Consider the following 17,719-nt stretch of genomic DNA (forward strand, 5'->3'; position numbering starts at 1 on the left):
TTTCCAGAAATCATACAACCTAACCTATGGGATGCATCATATATCACGCATCCCATATGGAGAAACAGGACTGCTAGACTCGGCTCTCACCCATCAGACACATTCTCTCTGTGAATTTTATTGTATCTATAGGGAACATCCCCAAGTACCTAAAGAAACTGCGCAACTCTTCATTATGCTTTGCAATGGTTAACCTACAAATGTAGTCAGCAGAAAAAAAAAATTCCTCCAATATTGTTAACATCACTTCTGGAGAAGAGCATCATCAAGCATAAAAAATACATATATCTAGTAGCTATATATATTTTGTGTGGGTAGCCAGTGATGAGCCAGTTGGCCATCAGGACTTAAGTAATTATAAGCATCTCCTTTCAGGAAGAAATAATATTATTTAGGATTGTAAAGAATGTATGATTTGCACAGTAAGTTATGACTCTGTATTGTGATACATGGTCTTTCATAATTGGAAAAACTATCAAGACTGTAGCTTGCATAGGCACTTGAGAATATTATTAATGGTGTTACAGAAAAAAATCTTGAAAAGAGAAATATATTTTACAGTCCTTACAGGTTTCTCTATGTCTATTCCCTACTAAAATTTATCAAAATACATATTGTTTTGCACTCCTTAGAATAAAGTCAGGGCGTCTGTCTTTCCTAACATGTGCTGTTAAACACCTCTGACAGCTACATAAATAGGGAGATAAAAAAAAAAACCAAGGTTTTCCCCAGACCACAGAGATGTTTCCTCCAAAACCTGAAAATCAAAATCTTTGAGCCAAAAATCTAAGAAAATCTAAACTTTTTTTTTGGGGGGGGTGAGGAGGTGAATCTGAATGTTTTGGTTTGGGATGCTTCTTTACTAAATGGAGCTGATTTTTCACAACTCACAATAATTGTTAGTCAGCTTCCTCTTATTACTGTGTAATTAGAGACATATCACTTGTTATGATGACATGCAATATGGGAAGCTGTATTTGTTAGCAAGGCAACATGAATGGCAAGTTCCATGAACCACTGCTGACACGAAACTTTTCAATTCATAAATGTCAGAACAACAGTTTAATATCAAAAGTGTTATAATACATAGTTCCAATCAACAAATCAGAGTTTATAGCTCAAAGACAGCAGATGACAAACTTCAACAAAAAATTGGGGTTTTAAAAAAAAATCAATGTATTCAATATTATAATTTCCTAAAAACTTTTAAGGAACTACAGAATCTTTTTTCCATATGTGCATCAGTCTGACAAAATAGAAATTTTTCATTTTTTTAACTGATCCAAAGTATTTAATTTCACTGTGTTGTATCTTCGCAGAATATTTCACTGTGTTTTTTCCCATGAACCCTTCCTTCTCCAGGACCCCTGCAATTCTCTCAAGGCTTTTGTGAGAAGTTGCGTTGAACTATTTGCAAAATTGCAGTGGCATTGATGTTGCAACTTTTTGGGCGACTTTTTTTAAAAAAAAAACTGTAATCATCGTATGGCTTTTTAAGATCCCAGAAAGGTCAGCTACTTCATTCAGAAATGTATGAGCTGCTGATATCATCTTCATACTACTAACCTCTGGGCATTTTAGTGTGCACTGGTGTTGGCGGGCTTCAAGATATTTATGCTGCAGTTAAGTCTACTTACTCCATGTATCATAAGAGAATTAATTATAGCTAATCCAATAGGTAACAATATATTATTTTAATTTTCTGAGACAACATGGCCCAGGCGCCAGGACAACAAAGTCAGAAGCATAGAACTCGGTTCTGCCTGTGTCTTATTTAATGATGCTGGACAAAGCACTTAATCGATTTCACTCCCTATGAAAAGAGGATAATAGTAATTTTCTCTGTGTCTGCTTTGACATCTCCAGAGAATAGGTATTGCATAACAGCAAGTGTTATAATTCCTGTTACTTTGCCTCTTCCATTTGAAGCAGAAGGGCAAAACCAGCCGCCCATTCGGTACTGATGCAAGATGCTTCCTATGCCAAAGAAAGTGTATATCTAAAACTGGGAGCTAATCTGGTTCTGGTAATCTTCTTAGGGATTATCTGGGTTGTTTGTCGGATACAAATTTCCTCAAATTTTCTGGACTTCCTGGGGCTACAGAGCAATAGCATTCACTTCACAAGAGCATAAAACAACGAGCCTAGCTGTTCTGGCAAATTCTGAGAGTACAGATATGATACAAAATTATAAACAATAGAGCTGTGTGGTTTTCCCAAAAAAATTTGGGGAAAATTCCCTCCCGCGCGCCTGCGGAAGGGGCAGAACAGCTCCTGGGACAGTCACGTGGTTTGTTCGCGTTGACCGGCTCTGTCCATGGTGCTGACTTCCTTCGTCACAGCATTAATCGGAATTAAAACGTCATTAGATGGAAGTAAGGAACATTATGTTAACACAAGCATGGCTAAAAAATCCGAGTTTGAAGGATCTAGAAATTTACCACCAGCTTCAAGCTGTGTTTTGACAGACAGACTTCTGGCCACTTTTTAGTAGTAGACAGCAATGAAGATCTTACCCTTGGCTAACAGCATGGCAGGGTGATTTTTTTTTTTTCTTTTTAAAAAAATGTGGCTTATTAGTGGCTCATCCTGACCTCAGCTGACGTGGTATCAGTTGCAATAGCAGAGGGAAACACCAAGCTGCACATTTGTTGTACAGGACGTCATTAACATTTTATCTATTTAGAACTGCCGGAAGACATTAATTTAGTGGAAATGTGAGTTTGAATTTTGCTATATTTGAGATTAAATCAACTGGTTCATGAAGTGCTATGGGAACTTGAAAGGAAACTCAAATGGCTCACCCCCAAATTCATAACTCATCTTAAATTCAGTACAGCCAACGGTACAATGATCATTTCCCGATTTATTTGCTCAAAGGAAAGACTATCATCAACAGTTTCCTGCAGCTGCCAGTTCTGCTTTGGAGTCACTGATTCACGCAGTAATATGAAACAACTTTACTTGTCTTAAGAAAACTAGTAGGAGATGCAGCTGTGAAACTCTGACAGCCATTTAATTTTTCCTGCATGTTTATTCCTTCAGCTTATCAAGAATGAAAAAAGGGGTTCTTTCTTAAAAAAAAAGAAAAAAGTTTCTATATGATCTCTTTTTTTAGCTATATAGAAAACCAGAGATATCTTACCTGCCTGCTTTTGTGATGATCATCTCTGTCCCAATGTCATGAAATCTTTTCCAGAGATCAGCACACTGCAGCTCTACCTGGATCTCTTCCATGGATGAAGGTGGAGGAGGCTGAGGGCCTGAGCCACCAGATGTAAGGTCAGAATGGGAGCCAAATGAGCAGGATGTCCTTTCTGCCAGCACTTCTGTGTCTGACCCAGTGCTCTGCTCTGAGTCTGCAAAATAAACACACCAGGTAAGACACTTTAGTTCTACCTGCTGTGAGTGGTAAAGGGAGGGAAGAAGAAAGCCAACAAGGGAAGTGCTAAAGAACAGCACAATGGCCTTTTATATATATATAAACACACATATATTTATGGTTTGTTGTGATTTATGGACTGATTTGGGGCTTTGGGTTTCCAACATGACATCTGGCATTTTTGTAAAGTTTTAGAAACAGCTGAAAAAAGGACCCTCAATATAAATTATAAATAGTAACATACAATGCTGGGAATGGAGTACAAAATATAGATAAAAAAATAGAAATGAAAAAAAATTAATTGAACCCATAGTTTCAATCCAGGATCAGATGGGCTCACTGGAAAACTGCATTCCATTTAATTGAATAGCCTCCTGCACTACTATTGAAGAGTTGGTTATTTTTAAACAACACTTTTTTTCTCCTTTTAATATCCTTGTCATCAAAAATAATGAGCATTTTTTTATTTTGCTATTTGGCAGCACCGTTTTGGAAATGTGTTTTATTTGCTCCTGTAATATCTTTTTTGGAACAACGATATTTCCTGGGAAAATAACCATGCAGCTTTTGGTGAAGAAAATGCTCTAGGCTACTGAAGGACAAAAAGGGGAGATAGTAAACATATGGAATATGTTACCACAGAAAGTAATTGAAGGAAACTGCAGAAAAGAGCACATGAGACAACCACCTCTCTTTATGCTCGAGAAGAAGGCGGCTTGCTCAAAAAAATAAGCAAACAAAAAAGTGAGGTTGGACTGGTTTAAAAGTCCAGGATGACATGTTGAGTCAGATGGCCATTTCTTTGCAAAAATATCTCACATACGTATTAGGTAGGTATGGTGTATATATGGTCCTAGTTCTCATACGGTGGGGCTAAGATGGAATTTTGCAAATAGCAGTGTTATTTTGCAACAGGGTGCACACTCGCATTACATCAAAGTAGTTCACAATACATACTGCAAAGCAATGTGTTTATGTTTTGAACCTGATTTTTAACAAACTGGCATTAGTATTATATAGATGATTGACAGAGGAATAAAGTGATGTGAAGCACTCCATCAAATGGCTCAAAAAGAGCTCTGTGGATTTCAAAGAAGGTACAGAAACAACACTTTAGAGAGTCTTCATGGGTCACATAAGTACAAGCATCCCGGTGAGGAATAAAGCAGCTATTTATATGTATTCTCTGCACTTTAAGAAAGAAAGAGATATCTCTGCAGGGGAAACTTAAGAAGACAAAAAGTAACAATCCGTGTTAAAAATGTGATGAAATCACCCTAGCTAAAATTCCTTCCATACCAAGCAAATGCCAGAAACTCTTTAATAACCCTGAGGTCATGCAGGCTGATTCTCAGATTTACAGTGTTTCTGAGACAGTGTCTCCTGGAGCAGCTTGCACATCAGTGCAGAGGGCTATAGTTAAAAAGAGTCTGGGGGTGAAGATGCCACCTGCAGAACCACCAGCCCCATCTCCTGCCATGTGGAAACATTTCTGGAAAACTCATACTGCTGCAGTGGCATGGACATAAGCTGTTTGGCTGATAGTATATGAGAAAATTCCAGCCCCAAGTGCCATGAGGAAGCATTTCTCTCCTGTGAGAACCCAAGATGATAGGTCATTGGAGAATGGACATTTTTCTTGAAGGACATTTTCAGTAAACTTTGCCAACAATTTAGACAATCTGCCAGTATAAGGTTCTGTAGGACGTTAGAAAGGTTTGATATGTATTGCTCCCAATCTGTTTTGAGTATGGAGTCCTTTATGTCTCCCACTGATTTCCAAGTTGGGTGAAGCAATAACAGGTCCATCCCTCTAAAGGAGTAGCACAAACCTACCAGCAGAGGATCGTTAACATGGAGACAAGTGCTACACCCAAAACTGATACCCTAGACACAAGCTGATTCAAGATAACATGAGATAACCTGCTGGGGTTCTGTGACCACAAGACAGAGAATCAGCCGGAGAGTACAGAGGGTCTGAGACATTTGCTCCCTGCTTCAGGACCCCAGTGATAAGATGATACTTATCTGCTTCCTCTAGATCAAATTATTCTGCCTCAAAGGGTTGGAGCGGGTAAGCCTGAGTAGGGGTCACTATGCTTAGGACATCTGTTTCCCTAGTGATGGTTAATCACTTTGTCCTTCAAAACAAAGCAAGAGCATGCTTCACAAGTCACAGTAAGTGCTTTTTGTATATCTACTCATGTGCTGAACCATCAACCAAAAGTCTTACATCTTCTCTGAGGTCCTAAGAAAGTAAAGGTAAACTACACAGGGAGTCTGGAGAGACTAGACCTAAGGAAAAGCTTCCATTATGAAGTCCTCCTCCTGAAATGAGGTACTAAACTGCAGGTTTGAATCTGAAGAGATGGGCTTAGGCCACGTCATCTGTACTTGGTTCAGGCACTCAGAAACTCTGTGCGTCCTCTGAAGCAGTATGGCAAATGGCCAACAGATGGCACTTGGCTAGATGCTGTCCCCGCATCCTTCCGGCATTTCCTGGACAGCCTTTCAAACCGGGCATGTGGCTGGAGTCCTGGGGATCCCTGGGAATTGACTGGAATTGCATGCTGCAGAAAATTAAATATCAGAAGCCTAAGCCCCCCTCACTGATTTTATCCTGATATCATTCCACTGACTTTACAGACTTTTGGAGGGGGTTTTTTGACAGTGATGGAAGTGGAAGGAGAGCCACAACCTTGGATATAATTTGCCATGTGCTGGCACAAATCAAAAATTGCAAAAGGAATTCACTAATTACCAATAAGCCAGTATCTACCCATCCATGCAGTAACAAACAAGGAAGAAAATAACTTCTTTTCTTCCAAGGACTATTATTTTGTGCCCTGAAATATGACCTATAATTACCCCCCCAAATTAGTGCACAGAACAGCAAGTACCTCTCCTTCCTCCAATTTTGGGAATGGGAGAGGGAGAGTCACTAGTGTTGCTGCACTCAGTTCAGTCTCAGCAGGCACTGAGACGGTTTTGTGTTTTCTCTAGCCTTTCCCGAACTAAGCCCTCCTGAATGGTGTCATCCAGTTGGAGACACTGAGTTCATGCCAGAGCCATGGAATTCAGGGGAAGTTAAGTGCATCTGACATATGAAAATCATCCCTAATGACATCCGGCTCTATAAGACTCTGTGACTCTTAACTAGGGTTCTCTACATGTGTTAGGATTCTGAATTAATCAAGAGACAGGTGTCAACATCTGTAAGTGAGCAACACACAGAGGGGTGCAGGGTGAACCAGTCTCAGTATGTAGTGGTGGCTGGCAGCTAGCACAGCTCAAGCGACCCTGCAGCACAGACTTGCTCACAACAAAACAAGACAGGAAGATCTGAATTTTCTTCTGGAATTCAAACTGGAAGCTTGGTTTTCTTCATGCACCAGCTTCAGCAGGGTGCAACTTCACTAAACTCAGACTTAAGCAGAGGGGAATTAGGGAATAGCTCCTGAAGCTCCAACAAAATAGAACATGCCTGTGAGCACCCTGAGGTGCAGATTGTGGCTGGTACTACATAGTGTGCCTGACTAAAGGACAAATTGAAGGATTTCTGAGGAAGATAAGTTTCCTATAATTTCTTCTAGCTCCAAAGTGACAAGATAAGACTATTTGCCTTTCCTTAAAGAGATGCTTTGTACAAAATCCCACATGCTAAATTCAAGGTCCAGCCACAGGGAAATGCAGATCCCCATGCAGCAGCTTCCTTTCAGAGTTAGGAGACCTTCTCAGACTACTACCATAGGAATGCTGGTTCTCTGGTGCCATGTTAGGTTGCAATCCGTGCCACTTTTGGCATATGTTAGGCAAGTAACAATTTAAATGGTTTTATGGTTTTCTCTTGCTAGGCTAGAGTACATTCCTTGTGAAAGGATACTTCAAAACCAAGCTCATCTATTGATGGCAACCAGAAAAAGTGGGAGTAGATGCCACTGAGGTTTCTAAACCTACAGTATTCCACTGGACTTTCAGTTGAGACTGTCTCAGGTCAAAATGTTCCTCATTGCTTTTACAGGCACCCATGAATTTGCACTGTCTGATCTTACCTACTTTCCTCTAGAAGTTCCTTCCCCTCACCTGTCTGCTTGAAGAAGGGCCCTTCCTGATGCACCATAACTATTGAGGTGAACATCTCTAAAGCTCCTGCTGACTGCACTGTTCATATCATTCTGTCACTTTCATTTCCCCCTTCTTGCAAATATCTTCTAAAACCATTCATTTCCACTCTTGCTCATTCTTTTCTGATGCTTCCACCAGTTATTTCTGCTGTCTTATGGAGCGATGTGTAGCCAGAAGAAAACACAGCCATTTTGGTTTGTGTGGAGAAGGACCTGGTGACCATAGGGGAATGCCACTGCTTAACTCCTTCAGACTAATATGTTCTCCCCAGAGACAATACAGAGAGAAGTTCCTAAAATACCATTCCTTGTTACAGGCAGCTTGCTGGACAAACAGCCTGACCAAGTTCTTTTGACCATGAGACTTGGCCTGATCTGTGAAAAACAGACAGGCTCTTGCAAGCCCTGTATTTCAAGGATCTTGAAACTATCTAATGTGACACTACTGAAAGGTTCATGGAGAAGACTCATGGGTTCAATGTGCAAAAAAAATCTCTGAGGCCTGAAGCATATCTCTCTTTTACTGCCACTGTGCAAAAAGGCTCTTCCCTTTCTACTACCCTGTTGGATGGGTTCCTATTATCCCTTCTTACCACACTGACCACATATCCAGCTACTGCAGTTTAACAGCGTTGGACCTGGGGGAGATGAAATTTCTCAGCACTTTCAGCAACTTTCTTTGAGCCTACCAAGAAGACCACAGGATCACTTTCAGAGCTCCCAGGGATACCATGGCCATTGCTGAGATTACAGAGGAACATTAAACTAGTTCAGATTTTTTTTTCTTAATCCCTTTCCCATTTCTACTATCTCCAGATCGCACTGGAAATCCTCAGCTCATAATTTCTTTTGATCCACAAATTCCCAGGCTTCTTGCTGGCAGATAGGAAGGAAAACACCATTCTCACAAGCATGATGACTATGAGGTCAGCATCCCCACTGAGTGCCCCAGGATGATAGAAAATAACCCCAACCAGCTTCCTGCACCAACACTATGTGTCCTGGGATCAGAGCCCTCTTACACAAAACAGTGAGCTGCTAGTGCCTGACTTCTTTCTACAGCTCAGCTGCCTAGTATTCCTCATGTACATTCCCTGCTTTTTCATCAGTCTGGTACAAAAGACAAACTGGTATGTGAGACATTAAGACATTAATTTTCTAAGCAACTTCATACATGGATCTTCAGCAGAATTTTCTCTGCAGCTGGAGCACAGCAGGGATACTGCTCCCCTTATTTAACCAATAAAATAAAAAGAGCTCAGTTTAGTCCTTGGCCATATCATTCAGCTCCTGCACTCAACAAACATTTCACTCCAAGGTATCAAAGAATGTAAATTGCAGGAGTGAGAACAATGACAAAAACCTTACATACATAAAACACCACCTACACAGAGGAGCCCAAAAGAATTATTCTTTCTCTTTTTTTTCTTTTTAAATTTTTTTCTTTTTATTTTTTTGTTTGCATACTTGTAGATATCTAATGTAGATCCTGACAAATTCCATTAGCATAAAGATTTCTCTTGGGTGGAATGTGGCAGCTGTTACAAGCTGTTAGGTTTTTTTTTTTAACTGTTTTTTTTTTTTTGCCAGGTTTGTGAACATTTAGTGCAACAGGTGGTCCTTCCCTCTCCCCTGCAGTCGATTTGCTGGCAATCAGGATCTGCAGACTACAAAGAGGGTACAAAATCCTGTACGTGCATAGGCAGAGAAAATTGCGAGGAGGTCACTTTTCTTTTTTCTGTGAACTCAACTGAAATTAACAGAGCGAACACCTTGCTTTTGCTGCTGGTTGCAGGCAGATCTCATGGTTCTTTTTAGACTTCTAATTTTCAAACCGTCTACTGCCAGTCTACAAAATCAGCAGCATAGGAACCATGCATATAGCAGTGTGACATTAGTGGAATCCGGATACAAAATGTCACAACCCTATAAAAGTGAAAGAACAGAAACTCACAAGCCCAAACAGTCTGGAAGAGTGGAAGCTCATCCAGCCATGATGCAGTGGCTGCTGGTGCAACTACTTCAGGTATGCAACTGGTTTTCCCCGGTAGCTAATATTTGGGCAAAAGCTAAAACAAAGACCTCAGTAATGTCAAAATTACACAAGACGTCCAGCTGTGGCAAAGACAGCAGGAGCAGCAGCGGCGAAGCAGGCTGGAGTTCAGCAGAGCCATTCAGATTAGCACGGCTGAATTTTACGCAGCTGATCCAGCTATTGCTCTTGCTGTAGGCAAAGGTTTCTAAACACTTCCCAGGTGTTTGTAACCATATGCACATGATGCACACAACAAATAACACAAAGATAGTACTGCAGGTGTTCTTATATACCGTCTTATCCCCCTGAACAGTTTTTCATTCGTTCACATGCCCTACTATGTTAATCAAGCCTTCTTCCATCATTAGGCCCATTATCAGCTACATACAGCTAGAATTTGTAACCTGTTTATTACTGATAATAGAGTCATAGAATGGTGTGGGTTGTAAAGGACCTTTTAAAGATCATCTAGTCTATCCCTCAATAATATCTATTATTATTACGTTAGTGACTACAAGTTGCAACCAATATCAGGATTTACTGATCTGGAGGCAGCACAAGCTTGTCCAAACCAAGGACTTCATCTATACTCATGTTGCAATGCAATCTCAGACCGCCAAAAGAAGCATTCAAGCAATTAATTTCCAGCCTAAGACCCTTTTATGAAGCCACAGCAGGACAAAATGGCATTAATACTAGCAAGGCTCAAAAAGATAGAACCAGAAGATGTTGTATAGATGGGAAAATGTGGCATAGACAAATAAAGAGACCTGAAACAGTCACAGGCAAAATCAATGAGATACAAGCTGATTCTGAAGTGAAGAATTCCTCTGGCGTTTTAACCTCAAAGAGTTGTTCATTCTCCTGAATTAGAGTTTTACAAGGTGTTTTCATAAGATGACTTGAGCCAGCAAAGCTTGTAAAATACACTCAAGCTGATGGCTGCCCTTACCAAAACAAAGACTGAGTATAAGGCCAGTATGACATGGAATTATTATACATCTATACCCCCATGGCAAACACAACTAGCAGAAGAATAGAAAAGCAAATGCAAAGACAAAAAACCATGGTGGCTTTGGCTCTAAATGCAAGCTTTGCATCAGCTTGACTGCGCACTGCCAAGAACTGACTGCCTCTGCCTTGGCTTATTCCATGTAAGACTCAACAAAGGGACACAAGACCCAGCAAAGAAAAAATCACCCTGATTCACTGGTATGCTCCAGCTGCTCTGCTCTGCTCCAGCAATACAAAACAGCTGTAAACCTGGTTTAACCAGCAAGTTAAATTGGGTTTATGGCTTCTCAGTATTGGCAAAGAAGTACAAAGCAGCTGGAGCTTACTAGTATACTTAGCCCTGGGGGTTTGCCCTCAAAAGTTAACTCTTGCTCCAGCCAGGAGGATGCATATCAGCCACAGTTAAACTTTAAAGTGATTTTTTTATCTCACAATCTATTGTATTTTTTGAGAATGCTGAGTAAAAGAAAACTTACACATTTTGCCAACATACACTTTAGGACCAGGCATTCAGGAGACCAGCTCCAGTTTTGACCTGCATCAGCTAAAAATGGAGATGCTGGCTGCTGGGCTCTGAAGTCATCCTTGGCAAATACAAATTCTCATTACAGAAGTGTAAGCTAGGTGACCAAGAGTGTTCTGAGTAGCGTCACAGCATAGGATTTCTTTGTAGACTTCATACCAAATCCCACCGTATTCTCTCAGGAAAACTGCCTGCAACTCATCAGTCTGTGCTTCAGACTATCCATCACAACTAAAAATATCCCATCAAATGGTTGTCAACCACAAACCTGTTCTATAAACTCTCTCATCTCTGGATTGAGGTAACTTGTTTGCTTAGAAGTATTTTATAAGCATAACCTTTCTCCAGCAGAGGTTTCTGGCAATCATATTTCAGGAGAACAAACCCCACCGAAGTAGCAAAACTTGGACTCAGTGTTTGATGTCATATTATTGTCTTCCGGAAAGCAAAAAATAGCTCAGGTCTTCAGTATCTCAGACTAGCTTTGAGGAAAATGCAATTTGAAATTTCAGTGTAAAAGAAACCAAGAAATTCCTAAAGTTCCCTGAGGAGATTCTCTGCAGCTGTCAGTCAGCATTGCCTTAGGACAAGGAATCAGCAGCACAGCCTTTCAAAAAGACTGCTCAGTAGCAAATATTCAGAAAGACCGTACTTAAAATGGTAAAGGGCTATAAAAAACCATGCAGAAAAATAAGATTCAGTTAAATCAGGAGATTAAAAAAAAGCATAATATTCAAACAAATGCAAGAGAACACAGAAAATGGCAACCTTTAAAACACAAGAAGTACTAGGGAGAAAGTGGGATGTTATTAAAAGAAGAGGGAGGTGAAATTGATGACAACTTTAATCTGGCCAAGATCCTGTACTGTACAGACTACAAAGAATTTGCCTGGCCAATGTCCAAGAGTTTGTGTAAAATTAAAGAGTGGAAATGCACTTGAAAGTTAGGGAAAGCTAAAAAAAATAAGAGACCAGGCATTAGATGCATTATATGCTGTAGCCCGTAAACATAGAGTCATTATTCTTATAAATAAAACCATACAACAAATATTTAGAGACCAGCCTAAACCAAAATGTTGGCTCTAAATAACCACAAATTGTGCAGGAGTTTGAAACTAGATCCCAGCTCTGTGGCAGGCCCTTCCCTGATGGGAGCAGGCACAAGCTCTGGGACAGTCTGTTTCTGGATTCTGCGGCTTGGACTGCTCTCTGCCAGCCAGGAAAAAAAATCATTCGTCAAAAAGGAAAACATGACACAAGATTAATGCTTCAGAGGTATCTGTTCTCTCTGAGATCAATGTGAAATTGCCGAGAAATTTAAAATGACTCCGAAGTCCAGAAAATACTGCCATCTTTTTGTAGGTATGAACATAGCTCAGACAAATGAAGATTAACATTTTAAATATTTGCAAGCTGATATTTGGTGAGTATCAGGGAGCCAGCTGGCATCTTAATAACAAGAAACGTCCAACGCTTTCCTGAGTCCCACTGAGCAATTGGCACTGCCATCACATGGCGGTGAGTTCCACCATGTAACTGTGCACACAAGAAGAGAAAGAGTCCTTTTTCACTTTAAAATGCATTGCCTTTTTAGTATGAGTGTTCATTTGCTGCAGTGTTATAATGAGATAAATACCACTCGATATATTGCTTGTATTTCCTTTTTAAATGAAACCATTTCAAAAGGAAATCATTAGGAAATTTCCATGGGAATGGTTTTACAAGAAAAATGCAGCTCCATTAAGCTGAAGTTTCAAGTTTAAATTGTCATTTTGTTCACAATCTACAATTTGCTTTGGGGAAATCACGCTAGTCCTGTTGAACTGATGTAATAGTTCAACAAACCATTAAACTACTTTTTTTTCATCCACATGCTACATTAGCCAATCCGTCCTTCAGACCTCCCACCCCCCTTTCTGAACCAGACTTTGGAAGACTATCTGCCCTAGTACAATTTTGATTGCCCTCTATCTAAACTTCTTGACTGTAATCCAAATCATTTCAGATTTTATTCGTAACAAAGCTTCTCCTTGACTCTAAACATTTAAATTGCTCTCTCTCTGAATCTGTTCTATCTTTATTACATACATGCGTGCACAAACAAAGACACATAAGTATATGTATGGGATTGACTTCTTAAAAATGTATTTGGGGTTTAAATCGGTGATCTGCCACTGGCTCACATTGCAGAAATTATAGTATTTTCAATGGTACTTTCCATCGGGAAGTTTCTTGGAACCCAATGTTCTGTTTGCTGTTTTGATCACCTATGCAGAGTGACCAGATGTTTTTACTAAACAGTGAGCTTGGGGCATTTTTCACAAGTGATAAACATATTCTTCCTTTTATTTGCTTCACATACAACTGACTTGCATCCAAACCAACCAAATTTCCTGCCTCTGACTATGTAGCCACGCAGGTCGGGTTGAGAGAGAGGATTCTCCAGAAGCACCTTAGCACGGTGCTGATTTTTTAACTTCTAGTGTTGCAACACCAAGCCAGGAACATAAAAATTACTTTTAAGTGTGACAAAAAAGGAGGTGGAGTTGGTATGAGTTCACGGGGGACAGAACCATGAGATACTGAATAGGTTATAGTGCTGCATTATGACAGTATGCCGCATGGACTTGGAAAGGATGCGTTAGGAACTTTGATCCAGCCTGTGCTATGAAAGGCAACTGTGTCATATAAAAACAATTTAATTTGAAATCTGAAATATCAGACACACATGCCAAGCCATAAATGGAATCCCCCCTTCAACCACAACCAAGAATGTACCTCATACCAACTTGAAACAATTATCTTAACAACTTTAAAAATAATCAGACAACTTGCAAAAGTGAACGATGCTTAGGATGAGGTTATTCACAGAAAGTGTTAAAGCTGTAAAAGTTTTCAATGTTGCAAAAGCTGATGCTTCACTCCACTTCCAGGGAATAGTGCCAGGCACTGCTGTTTAAGAACATCTTAATAATTAAACCACTGCCCAGAGGAGCTGAAGGATTGATGTAAGCAGCACAAGAGCAGCTGTAGTTGACAGAAGACAGGGAAGGTGATGCGCTGAAAGAGACCTAGGGGTAAGAAAGGGGATGAGTGGACTTCCATACTATGTCATTTGACCAGACAAAACTTGACCATATAATGCTGGGCAGTGCGTACAAAGACAATGCTTCGGTGAGAGCCAGGCTGTGGCTGCATTTGGCAACCAGGGCATGAGGAAGCCCTGTAGCTAGAGACTCCCATTTCGTGTACAGCAGAGGAAGGAGATGCTGAGTTACATTCCTCCTCAACCCAGCAGACAAGCAGGATGAGGAAGGGACATGGGACAGAGGAGCACAAGCTTCATACCCGTGCTCAGAGGTGGCACAACAACAGGTATAAGCGGTTCCCCTATGGAGCAGCTGTGCAACGAGGAATGAGGTCATGGCCGAGAGAGACTCCAGGCCCTCCCCAGCTCCACCGCAGCAATTAAATTAAATTAACCCTACTCAAAAGTCAGCCAATCTGGACAGTCTGAAAATCAGATCTCAAACACCAACCATTTCACCCTGCAGGTCTGCTCCTGTCAGGCTGCATAACTGCTTAATGCAGACATTGCCAGCAACTGAATTATGTAAAAGATCAGTATTCTAAAATCACACGGCTTCCATGTACTTCCACAGAGAAACAGCAGCACAGAACCGGTGGCTTAGCCTGGAGGATCAGCCTCAGTGCATGTGTTCTTTCCTCTTCCCTTAACATCCGTGCTCCTTGGATGTGTATTTGTGGCTTGGCTTTTTCTCTCTTCTTTTACTAACTGTCTTCAGCTCACGCTCCCAAAGTCACATCCTGACACACTCTGCCAACCGCAATCCCACACGTCAAAATCCCTGCATGCAGTCACACGTACTGATTCCAGGAAGCGCACACTGCTGTACTTTGTTGCCTTCCACTGAGCCACCCTGATTTATGCCTGCTGAAGCTATGGTCCTGAGTGTAATAACACCTACACTGCACAGTTGTCCCACATGTGTATATCCTGTTATCCAAACAACAGATGCACCAGCATGCATGCACACACCTACTCCAACATCTGGCGATCACAAGCTAACTGTAATAACACCACAAACTTCATTCATCTTTACAAAACTCACAAACACTTCATCTATACATCCCCTGAAGAGGTGCATAACCTTTTCCACTTCACTGAAAGAAATATGTGCTCTTAACCTGGCATTCACAGTCACACACACAGAAATACAACCAAGTACTTGCACCTACTCTTAAAGCATACATTTAGTCCCTTCTGAATAACAGGGCATGAATGGCTCTTGACTTAAACACTTCACAGGTGTTGCACATAATGTGCATACAGATATACACCTCTCTATTTCTCAGTCATATTTGTACGTGTGCCTGCATGCCCTTACCTGCTGTGAGGCTCACTCCTCCACTTTCTGGCTAAAAGTCATGCCAGAATAAAACTGATAAAAGGAAATGAAGAATCACATCCAAATATCCAGATATCTGTTAACTTAAAAACATCCTACTGCTTAACACCAAAATTGATACTTACATAATTCAGCATTTCTGGATGTTGGAAATTTTCAGTCTGTTTTCCTTTGTTTCTCTCATCCACATCTAATCTAAAAGATATGTTCAAGGAGAATGTGGGAAAAAACTTCTGATAGTTTGTGTTTGGTATTTTATGAAAAATACTTTAATTCAGAATGCTTGTGCCTGCCTGGCTCCCAGTTCAGTGCACTGGAAACAATGGGATGCCCCACTGTGATGTTCCCAGCAAACTGTACCTTACAGCAAAATACGTTGGAAAGTACACAGTCTGGAAACACCGATGTTGCAAAGGTCTCGGGTTTGCTTGATTCCCCCACCAACCATGTCAGTGCAGCAGTGGTGACCTCAGAAACCTGTTGGCTTCTGTGACCTCAGATAGCATCCTTTATGGATGTCAAAAACAGGGCTAGTAATTTTCTGTGTGTATGAATACCCACACATTTTCAACCATGCAGAACTAAACTATTTCATAACCCATTCTTTTAAAACCTTCATAAGCATGTACTACACTTGGGAAATTACATGCATATTTTGAGTTTATTGAGGTTTTTTTCCCAACCGTCTTCTCTCTAAAAATGTTACGTTTTTTGACAGTAGGAAGAATGGCTTGCTGTATCTTATTGCAGATGAGAAGAAGAAATGTGATGCATTCTACTGAACTACTTTAGAACTTCTGGTTAGAAAATGAGGATGAAAATTTTCATGTGGAAAAGAAATCTGCAAAATTCTTAAAATTTTCAGTCTCAACTACAGGTAAAAATGCAAATATTCCATATATTTTTGAAGTACAAAAACCCAAGAATTTACATCACCATTAGCTTCTACTTTAGCCCTCAGGATATGAGTTTAGAATAATCAAGTTTCCAGACCTCAGGTGTGCAAAAATCCCTGACAGCTAAATTAATATATTTTAATATAACAGCAGCTTCTCAGGGTTCTGTGCATCTTGGAATATCAGCTCTGAATGATGTGATTTGTTCCATGTATCTCACTATGCTGTTAACTATGAAATCAAAGGGTAAATGTAGTGATAATATCATTAACCATTTCATTATTAAACAGATATACAGATAACACATCGATTTTGCAGCTGCCTTGCACCTCCCAAAAAGCCCTGTTCAACCACACTCTGCTGTCCAGCATTAGAGCTTGCACACTGAGACACTCCTCCTGTACTTAGGGGCTTCCATCACAAGCAGCAGTGGCACGGAGAAAACTGACAGTGTGCTACTGCAGAAAATACACAGAATGGGAAGTCAACATCATTCGCACTAGAGCCTAGAGATGGAAAAGACACCCATGGACACCAACAGACCAAGTATCCAGGTATCTACTAGTCCTACCAGTGCTTGTTACCATTCAGCATATTCCACATGAAAGGTCTTAATGAAAAAGCATGTGGCTTTCTGATATACAGATGGTCACTCACATCCTTCCCAGATGCTGCTGTAGATTTATTTTACTGGTCAACTCAAGAAGAGCAGGGAGGCAAAGCAGAGTTTTAATTGTCACTGGGGTTTCATTATGAGTGGGGTATAAATGCACAGGCAGCAAATTAGCACATCCCTTATTGGGCCCCTAAACATATTATTTCATCACTTAATTTATTATCTCTCATGCTTTGTGCATCCTTCTATGCCCTCCTTATTGCCATCTGTGGCTTACAAGTTCCTTTCAGCCCTTCCCATCCTGCAGCATGCAGTGGTCAGAGAGAAGCACTAAACCAATAAGAGACCCACCCGTCTCATGAGTAGAAAGAGAAAGAAAATACAGTTTTGTTTCAAAACAACGTACTTTTCTCTCCATCTCTTCACCTCCCCTTCAATCATACTCCTGTCACCTTCTTCTTGCATGGCAAAATTTGATGTGAAAAGCTGCCCAAGCTTGTCTCTAATGCTGCTGAGCTTGCCCATGTGGCTACAGGAGGAGGCAGCAATTTCCTCTCCTAGTACAGTTGCAAAGCCCCCACAGTGATGCTTCAAAGAGAATCTGTGAGTGACCCCCCTCCTTCCATTCTGGAGCCCAGCAGGACCTGAAAAGAAGCTGGGCTGCTCTTCAGTGAGATGCATTATGGAAGGCAGGGAAAG

At 40.6% G+C, this 17,719-nt stretch overlaps 1 protein-coding gene across 1 annotated transcript in view; it reads right to left on the reverse strand.

Annotated features, from left to right (window-relative positions):
* TBX15 (T-box transcription factor 15) overlaps positions 1–17,719 on the reverse strand; it is a 97,043-nt gene that overhangs the window by 35,316 nt on the left and 44,008 nt on the right. The window contains 1 exon segment of the mRNA XM_009639102.2: positions 3,146–3,359. Within this exon segment, the coding sequence (XP_009637397.1) occupies positions 3,146–3,359 (214 nt within the window).

The sequence above is a fragment of the Egretta garzetta genome, unplaced genomic scaffold (genome assembly GCF_000687185.1).
Source record: "Egretta garzetta isolate BGI_Z169 unplaced genomic scaffold, ASM68718v1 scaffold85, whole genome shotgun sequence".
NCBI classification, from domain to species: domain Eukaryota; kingdom Metazoa; phylum Chordata; class Aves; order Pelecaniformes; family Ardeidae; genus Egretta; species Egretta garzetta.